General features: G+C 44.2%; 1 protein-coding gene across 1 annotated transcript in view; it reads right to left on the reverse strand.

The window, feature by feature from the left end:
- The window catches only part of LOC143281661 (double zinc ribbon and ankyrin repeat-containing protein 1-like), a 21,148-nt gene that overhangs the window by 4,049 nt on the left and 7,099 nt on the right, over nucleotides 1-10,000 (reverse strand). The window contains exons 6-12 of the mRNA XM_076586907.1: nucleotides 7,797-7,897; nucleotides 6,406-6,533; nucleotides 5,250-5,286; nucleotides 3,665-3,941; nucleotides 2,887-2,990; nucleotides 2,253-2,430; nucleotides 875-978 (exon numbers count right to left, since the gene is read on the reverse strand). Of these exons, the coding sequence (XP_076443022.1) occupies nucleotides 875-978; nucleotides 2,253-2,430; nucleotides 2,887-2,990; nucleotides 3,665-3,941; nucleotides 5,250-5,286; nucleotides 6,406-6,533; nucleotides 7,797-7,897 (929 nt within the window). The remainder of the gene's footprint in view (nucleotides 1-874; nucleotides 979-2,252; nucleotides 2,431-2,886; nucleotides 2,991-3,664; nucleotides 3,942-5,249; nucleotides 5,287-6,405; nucleotides 6,534-7,796; nucleotides 7,898-10,000) is intronic.

Genomic DNA, 10,000 nt, shown 5'->3' on the forward strand with positions numbered 1-10,000 from the left:
ACATCATTGAATTAATGGATATTTAAATACACAAATAAATCAATAAATAAATAGATAAATACATTTATAAATAGCAACAGAACAAGTACCAGCAACTATAGTGGTTGTCCTCAAAAGTATCATTGTTTCAATCATACTATACCATCATAACCAGACTGATAATCATCATTATCAATGTACATCATTTTCAATGTTAGAGCTGCAGAAGCTGTTGCGAATCAGTGTTATCAGACACTCATAAACTCAGGGCTTTTGATAGCACACAAACATGTGTCCCTGACGCTTTGAAAAAGGAAAGAACGCAGTGCATATTCACCAAGCAGGTCCCTGAGACGCTGTAAACATTTCTAGATCAAACACATAAAAACAGTGAAAAGAGTGTAATCAGAGCTTCAGTCTGATGCAAAGCTTGTCTTCTATGAGAAGAGTTGTTTCCCTTAGCCATTTCTTGGCCCAGACAATAAACTCATTAAGCCCTGCATCCAAGCAATGCCCTGGCGTCTAACTTTGTTTATTCAAAATGGTGTACATGTCCCTACATATGCACAAACCACAAAGGGATCTAACTCCTACTGTATTTCCGGATTAATCCCCATGTGTCAGTTTGGAGGGGAAAAAAAACTGGTTGGTTTTAGTATATTTTCTTCATTTTTCTGCCTCAACATGGCAGGGGAACCTGCCAATGCAGTAAACTTCTTACAGTTGATTGGGTTAATCAGAAATGTCTGTAGTCCTTTGTGTAGCAATGCAGGTTTGATCAGAATGTGCAGCCTCAGAGTGACCCTCTGAAGGCAGTCTGGGACCCCCCACGGTTATGGTGAAAGAGTACCTGTGACCCCTGGATGTTACTTATCAGAAGCAATGAAACACTCACAGATGGTTTTGGAGCCTGCTTCTTCTTCTGCTTGGCTCGGCGAGCAGACCTTTTTCTGCCACTGGCTGATGTGGTGGATCGTGCTGTGACGTTGTCCTCGCTCACTGTCACACACAGGTCAACAGGTCACACACAGGTCAACAGGTCACACACATAGGTCAACAGGTCACACACAGGTCAACAGGTCACACACACAGGTCAACAGGTCACATACAGGTCACACACAGATCAAAAGGTCACACACAGGGAACAGGTCACATGCAGGTCAACAGGTCACACACTGGTCAACAGGTCACATACAGGTTAACTGGTCACACACAGGACAACAGGTAACACAAGGTCAATAGGTCACACATGGATCACACACAGGGCAACAGGTGTGTACAACATATGATGATGGTGTAATACATGAATAATACTGTAGTTGGAAATAGAGAAAGAGGGAGAGAGACGGAGAGAAAGACACAGAGAGAGTGAGAAAAAGAGACAAAAAGAAAGCGAAAGACACAAATGGACACTCAGAGACAGAGCAAGCGTGCATGTGCGTAAATGTGTACACACGTGTGTGTTTCCATGCACCAGTCTGTCCAGCATGTTTATATCAGTTCACGTACACATGTCGAGCTGGCAGTAGAAATGTTGTGAGTTCAAATCACAGACACCCAAACATAAAAACTGACATTCTCGCTGTCCCGTCCTGACCTGTTGACATTCTTGAGGTGTCAGTGTAGTGTTAGACAGGTCACTCCCCACCACTTCCTGGGGTAGGTATGATAATAATAATAATGGTGATGATAATTATAATAATAGTGACAATAATAGTGCTTTATGTAGCACTTAGAAACCTCTAAAAGTGCTTGACAATAACACATCAGTGGACACAACAAATCCAGCAAGAACACACACACACACACACACACTCACACACACAACATATGCACATGCCCACACACATGCACATATGAACATGCGTGGATGAAATAGGCATGAATCCATAGAATAAAGATACGGATCCCTGTCAACCATACCATTTAAGGTGGGTGTTGACGTTAACCTGAAAAGAATTTTTTTCCCAACACACTCACCGTGACCCACTGGTGCAGATTCTGGTGGGGGTCTGATTTCCTGTCCAATGCAAAATACTACCCTGCTATGCTATTGTGAATAAATCAAAAGTAGGTGTGACTAATGCAGGAGTTGGCATCCTTTAGACTCTGGAGACTATGGAGTTGTGGTCTAAGTGATATTTCTGGTGCAGTATGGGTTAATGACCACCCTTAGTGTATTACCTCCCTTCTGTGAAATGACTAATGCAAGCCACGCCCCCTGCCCCACACACTCCTCCCTCCCCCCTCTCCTGACCTGCACGGACACTCACTGACTTCATCCTCGGAACCACTGACGACACTGTCGCGCTCGGTGTGCTGGCTGAGGTAACCCTTGTGGGTGGAGATTCCCAGCTTGCGATCCACAAACGGGTCCTTGTTCTCCCGCAGGGCAAAGGTCAAGGTCAGGCTGAGTTCATAGCCGTCCTCTTGGACGGAACTGGTCAGCAGCTGAAATCACAGCAGTCAGGAGTGGTGATGGGTGATGGCGACTGTGGATGACCATGTAGTGTTTTGTTATTCTGTGTGTGTTTGTGTGTGTGTGTGTGTGTGTGTGTGTGTATGTGTGTGTGTCTGTGTGTGTGTGTGTGTGTGTGTGTGTGTGTGGAGGGATGCATGTGTGTGTGTGGTGCGTGTGTGATATGATTGTTTACTTTTTTGTTTTTAACACCAAGGTCATGAATTTTAATTGTCCATGCTTTGATTTTAGTTTATATTACCAATGATGTTACTTTACACCCTATATTCCCCAACAAAGTCAAAGGATTAAATATTCTTTTTGATTCTTTGTGTGTGCATGAGTGTGCGTGCATGTGTGCGTGGATGCAAACACACACGTGTGTGTGTGTGTGTGTGTGTGTGTGAACGTGAGTCTGTATGTACCCCAGCATGCAGTGCAGAACGTACCCTGCCCATTTTGGGGTCGCCGATCAAGGCCCTGAACTCTGCGTCATTCTGAGCGTGAGCTTTGAGATGCTGACAGATATGGTCCACCTGCCTCCTCCAGTACCCTGTCGGCAGTCAAAATGGTCAACACGGCTTCTGATATGTCAAAATTTGAGGGGTCCCTGGGCACTCTTAAAATAATTCTGGGTGGTCCCAGACTACCTTCAGAGGGTCATTCTAATGCTGCACATTGTAATCAAACCTGCATTGCAACACACATACGAAAGGTAGGCGTATCTTCTAGTCATTCTGTGGAGTGATGGCCTAGAGGTAACGCGTCCGCCTAGGAAGCAAGAGAATCTGATCACGCTGGTTTGAATCATGGCTCAGCCGCCAATATTTTCTCCCCCTCCACTAGACCTTGAGTGGTGGTCTGGAAGCTAGTCATTCAGATGAGGGGGGACAGAGAAAGAGAGACAGGCAGACAGACATACAGAGAAAGACAGACAGACAGACAGGACAGACAGACAGAGAAAGAGAGATGGGATAGACAGACAAACAGAGAAAGAGACGGGATAGACAGACAGACAGAGAAAGAGACGGGACAGACAGACAGACGGAGAGAGAGAGAGACAGACGGGACAGACAGAGAGAGAGAAAAAGAGACAGGACAGACAGACAGACAGAGAAAGAGACAGGCAGACAGACAGAGAAAGACAGACAGACAGACAGAGACAGAGAGATGGGACAGACAGAGAAAGACAGACAGACAGACAGACGGACAGACAAGCTGGTTCACCTTTCCCAGGACTGACAGCCGTCAGCAGAGGCCGGCGGTCCCTCATCTGCTTCTCAAAGGTCACCTTGTCCTCCAGCTCCTTCTCCATCTGGTCAATCTTCCTCTGTGACGGGAAGAAGAGACCGGCGGTCTGGGAGGCGGTGCTCTTGGTGTCTGGACGTCTGGTCGGGGACATGCCGTTCAGCATGCTGAGGGGAATGTCCAGGTTGCCGCCCATGGAGGTGGTGGAGGCCATGAGAGGGTTCTGAGGGGGGAACGTGGACGGCATCCATTGGTTCTGGTGGAGGCAGAGAGAAGGGAGGATGATTTCTGGGAGTGGTGAGATGTACACACACGTACACACACATATACACACTTATGTCTTTCATTTACACACAAACAACACACACACACACTGTGAGAAGGGCAGGTTGATGGTGTCCACTGATTCTGGTGGGCAGAGAGAGGGATGGGATGCTCTGGCAGTGGTAAGATCCCAAACTCAGACCAACACACACACTTTTTTTTATAGCCTTCATTTAAACACACACACACACACACACACCCATGCACGCACACACACACACACACGCACGCACGTACGAACGCACGCACACACACACACACACACTCATAATCACATTTCTATACACTTTTCTTTTGTTATCTATTTCATCCAGAACACACACACACACACACACACACACGAGCACATAAACACTCTCACTCTCACATACACACACACATGAACACATAATCACATATCTATACACTTTTCTTTTGTTATCTATTCCATCTGGAACACACACACACCCACACGCAAGCATACACTGTGTGAGGAGGTAGGCTGTAGACATCCACTGGTTGTGGTGAACAGTGAGGACACAATGCGAGACAGAATTCTGTGTCTGTTGGTTAACACTGCAGTGACACAGCCCACACTCACACCCACACTCACACACCCATACACACCCACACTCACACCCATACACACCCACAAACACACCCACAAACACACTCACACACACACACACACTCACACCCATACACACACCCACAAGTAAGTCTTATTTTGCATCCCACAATTGTTTTTTTGTTGTTGTTTTTTTTTAACCAGACTTTCTCCGTTTATGTTTTCCAGACTCACCAGACATTTTTTGTTTTATTTGCTTAACTCTTTGGTGATATAACTCTTTCATTGCCTTTGGTGATATAACTCTTTCACTGCCTTTGGTGATATAACTCTTTCACTGCCTTTGGTGATATAATTGACCAGACAGTTCACTGTCACATACAACATTAGCTGACTTCAAGGGGTCATGTTAAACGGACCATTTTTCACAGTGTAACAAAGCTTGACAGCTGCAGTCAACTTTCCTGTGCGACAGGTGACTGGCTGACCTTCCTCCTTTGCCTCAGTTTGAAGTCAACATGTCCACGGTGGTGTTTTGATATGAACCAAATCATGTGACTGAGAGCGATGAGTCTGAAATATTTGGTGCTGGTCAGTGTCCTTCGCACAGAAACTTGGCGGCGAAAGAGTTAAACAGACAGGAAACAGAACACAAGAGACACACAGAGCGAGGGAAGAGAGACAATGACGTACTGCATTGGGGTACTGGCCTCCGTTGGTTGTTGTGAAGCTGTAACACAGTACCAGTCAGGATCAAAGGTGAATAAATAAATAATCCACATGTGACTGTGTTTCAACATGGTTACAAGCATAATGCAAACACACACCGTCTCACACACACATTCACACACAAACACATTCACACACAAACACATTCACACACACACATGCACTCACACATACTTCCAGAGTGCACTCTGCAACTTCTGTACATCAGAATGTTGGCATGCTGAATTTACTCAAAATTGAATAAAGCAATGGCAGCATCAGTTAGGCTTAGGACTTGTGATCCAGTGTTCGCCAGGGTTTGAGGCTCAGTTTCAGCACGGTGTTGTGTGCTGGGGAAAGGCACTTGACCCCGACATTCCTCACTCCACCCAGGTGTGAATGGGTAGCTGATTTTGGTTGGGGACTGTTATAAGGAGGAAGGAGAGGACTGGGCCCAGCCTTCCTATTCTGAACCCTTGACACAGTGGATATGAAATGATTGCCCAAATGGTCCTAAAAGCCTATGGGACCTTATATTCCAGAAGAAACACACTGTCAAGAACATACAACTCTCTTTCAATCCGGAAATATCAGTTAAACACTGATGTGTTCCATTAAAACAATTACTGGAATGGGTTGGGTTAAAAAGGTTAAACTCTCTTTCAATCCGGAAATATCAGTTAAACACTGATGTGTTCCATTAAAACAATTACTGGAATGGGTTGGGTTAAAAAGGTTAAACTCTCTTTCAATCCGGAAATATCAGTTAAACACTGATGTGTTCCATTAAAACAATCACTGGAATGGGTTGGGTTAAAAAGGTTAAAGGTCCCATAGCCTTCTACAGCCACCAGGGCCGTGAAGTCATGTCCACTGTGTCTGGGGCTCGGCATATAAAGACGGGGCCAAATCCTCTCCTTCCGCCATTTTAACCTTCCCCAGCTAAAGTCAGGTACCTGTTCACACCTGGGTGGAGTGAGGCAAAGTGCCTTTCCCAAGGACACAACACCATGCTGAATGCTGGGCCTCGAACCCTGAACACTGGATCACAAGTCCCAACAGATGACGCTGCCACAGCACCTCCTTTGGAGCAGGTACTAGAAATAAATGAGCAAAAGTAAGAACGAAAATGAAGTCTGACTTGAGGAAGTCACGTTTGCTGTTGAGGGTCATGTTCTGCAGTGCCTGGATGGCCTCCGTCGTGTATTCCTCGGGAAGGTCGCGCTCATCCGACAGCCGAATGTCATGCACAATGTTTCCGTTGGACAGCTGGAAAAGAGTGAGTGAGTGAAGAAATGAATGAAGGAATCAACTTATCTTATTTCCACACTAAGGTTGTGTGTCCACAGCACCATCCCCACACAAACACACAGAGACAGAGACAGCAAGAAACAATCAGATGCCTGTACAGCAATCAACACACAAAACCAAATAGTAATAAATTTGCATTTTTAAACAAAGAAAAATAAGAAAGCAAAAAACAGAAAATCTAAAAACTCTTCAAAACTAAAACTCTTCAAATGGAAATATGAAAAAAAAAAAAAAAAAAAAATCAGCAGTATCAGGAGGAATTCTCTTTAATGTCCCACCACACATACTGGTGATTGCAGATAGCAATCTCAGAAAATTAGATTTGAAAGATGTAATTACGGACCACTGTCTGACATTTTGTGGGAAAAAAAAACCTTCCAGAACCAAGGACTGTAGTGTGCAACCATGCATGTTTTAGACAACATTTCAAACCTGCATGATGTCAGACAAAGAACGCAGGTTGGGGTGGGATGGACTGTACATCTGTGTCAGGTCAGAAAGCTAACACCACAGACACGACAGAATCCTCCCAGCCTTTCTCCCAATCCCCTTGTCTCTTTTATGAACGGCTGTCAGCTTCGTTCACATCATCACACCTCTCTGGAATGCCAGGTGACCTCCCACTTCCACAGCCATCCAGCACTCCCTCCCTCCAACAGTGCAACCTTCACCGAACCAAGACCCCAGCTCTGGACCTTGACGGTGCCAGCTGATCAGCGTTCAACTCAACTTTACAATCACTCACGCCTGAGGTGAGTCCTGTCAAAGTCTTCAGTGTCAGCTTGTTCATGGTGGACTGTTGCTGGAGGGATGAGGTGGTGGTCTCCACTCTGGGGGATGGGGGGGGGAATGATCACTCAGTCTGGCTCCGCGACTAAGTAATTATTGCCACCAGTAGATGGCTTTATAGGTGGTGTCCTAAGTATGTTAAATGAGAACAGGCACTGCTGAACACAACTTTAGTGATTGAGCAGCACTGCAGAGTCTCCTCTGGTGTGTGGCCTCCCGGTGACCTCACATCGATAGTTCCCTGTGGACTGCAGACACCAGGACTGCGACAGATGAACCCGTGTGTGGCCGTGTATAGGTGACTGGGAATGAGCAGCATGGGAGTAATGCCACTGAAATGGTGCTGATGGAAGTGCAGCAAGAAAAACATCAGCAAAAAAACCCCATCCACTCATTCACATCCCCCTTTTCCATTCCCCACCACACACTGACCTGTATCTGAGCGTGTCGAGTGTTGGTTCCCGTCCGTCGTCCCTCAGAAAACCTGGCTCCCACAGGAGCCTTCCGACGAGAGTTTGCAGGAAACGACCCATCTGGAGACAACAGCCATTTGCCAGCAGCACAGCATAGTACACAAGAGTCTTACAAGCCACATGTTCACACACAATCAAAGATAGGGAGACAGAGGGAGTCTTGAATGGTTTGGATGGGGAGAGGGGGCAGAAGTGGAGGAGGAGAGAGAGATAAATTGATAAAACAAGGGTGAGTGTGTGTGTGTGTGTGTGTGTGTGTGTGTGTGTGTGTGTGTGTGTGTGTGTGTGTGTGTGAGTGCATGTGCATGCATGTGTGCATGTGTGTGTGTGTAAGGGCAGGGGGTGGGGTGGAGTGGGAGGCAGGGGGAAGAGAGTGAGAGAATAAGCACAGAGAGCAAGAAGGCGAGAAAGAGAGAGAGAGAGAGAACAAGAACAAGAACAAAATTTTAATCTCCTGGCCTCCGGCCCGTAAAAAGGGGTCAAAAGTAGACAATATGGTGATCACACAATGACAACAAAATGTAAAATATGTACTAACTTAAACCTGTAGAACAAAAGTGCTTCTTGTGCATAGTAAATTAATTAAAACTTTTATCATTGTTGTCACAGAATTCCTGTCGTATCTTCAGGGTATTAAATATATAAACACAAAGTTTACGAATACTGTAAACAGGACCATTCTTCAGCAAGTGAACATACGATTGACCTTCAGAGTTCAGATGTTTTCGCCGCAGGTTATTGTAAAGGACACAATTGTTTATAAAATGGTTTTCATCTTCGACCACATTACAACATTTACATGCGTAATTTGAATTACATTTGAATGTTCTCCTAAAAAATGATCCATTTATCGGGAGCAAACCAAGCCGTAATTTTACCAAACAGTCGCTAAAACACTTTTTATCCACAAAGTCAAAATATTGCTTGCACTGAAAACCAGTTTTAAACAGTCTGTAGTTATGATATATATCTTTAGACATTACTGACTTGTTCCACTCTTGCATAAATATATCTTTCATTCTTTGCTTAAACAATGACAAAAAAGTTTGCTCACAACCAATGCCTTGTTGCAACCAGACATATCCAAACCCAAGTCTAAATAAAGTAATTTTTACTAAAGACACCCAGCATTTTTTCCCCTTTCGTCTAGGTTAAACAACATCAAATATGCCTGTCTGGGTAATCGGTGCACATTCATATTCAGCAACCTTAACCAGTACTTGATACACCTTGTTGCACTATTTATATACAGTGGATAACGTCCTAATTCGCCGTATGCAAACTTATTTGGTACTCTAAGCTGTATGTTCAAAAAACGTTTACATGCAACGGAATGAACCTTCTCAATATTATCAAATCTGTTAAGACCCCACATCTCAGAAGCGTACAAAAGAATGGGTTGTACCTGAGCATCAAATATTTTGAAAAAACATCCTTTGGAAATATCATTCAGCTTCGTTATATATTTATACAGTCAAAGCATGCATGTTTGCCTTTTGCTGCTAAAATCCCTACTCCTTTGTTTATACTCATTTTTGTTGTAAAAACAAACCCTAGATAATTATATTCATTCACTACTTCTAGAGCATTTCCATCGAGATTCCACTTTTCATATCTTCCCAAAAAGCTACCTTTTCGAAAAACCATCACTTTAGTCTTGTCAGTATTTACCTTCAAGAAGAGTGTTTTACATGCATTATTCAGAATATCAATTTGATTTTGCAGACCAATCGCAGTGTTAGATAGCAGAGAGAGAGAAGAGAGAGAGAGAGAGAGAGAGAGAGAGAGAGAGAGAGAGAGAGAGAGAGAGAGAGAGAGAGAGAGAGAGAGAGAAAGAGAGAGAGAGAGAAAGAGAGAGAGAGAGAGAGAGAGAGAAAGAGAGAGAGAGAGAAAGAGAGACAGAGAGAGAGACAGAGACTCTAGGAAATTTACCGTACAGCACTTTTGTTCTCACATCTTATCATACATATATATACATTTTTGCCATTCTGGAATTTGAATAAATGAATTTGAATGAACTTGACTTATACTGGACACATAAAACTTTCAACATTTAGGTTGTGTGTTCACAGTAAACCACACACACAAACACACACAGACAAAAAACAAAACAAGAAAAAATGCTTGCACAGCAGACAAAAGACACAGAAACACACCCACACC

Source organism: Babylonia areolata, chromosome 4 (genome assembly GCF_041734735.1).
Source record: "Babylonia areolata isolate BAREFJ2019XMU chromosome 4, ASM4173473v1, whole genome shotgun sequence".
NCBI lineage: Eukaryota > Metazoa > Mollusca > Gastropoda > Neogastropoda > Buccinidae > Babylonia > Babylonia areolata.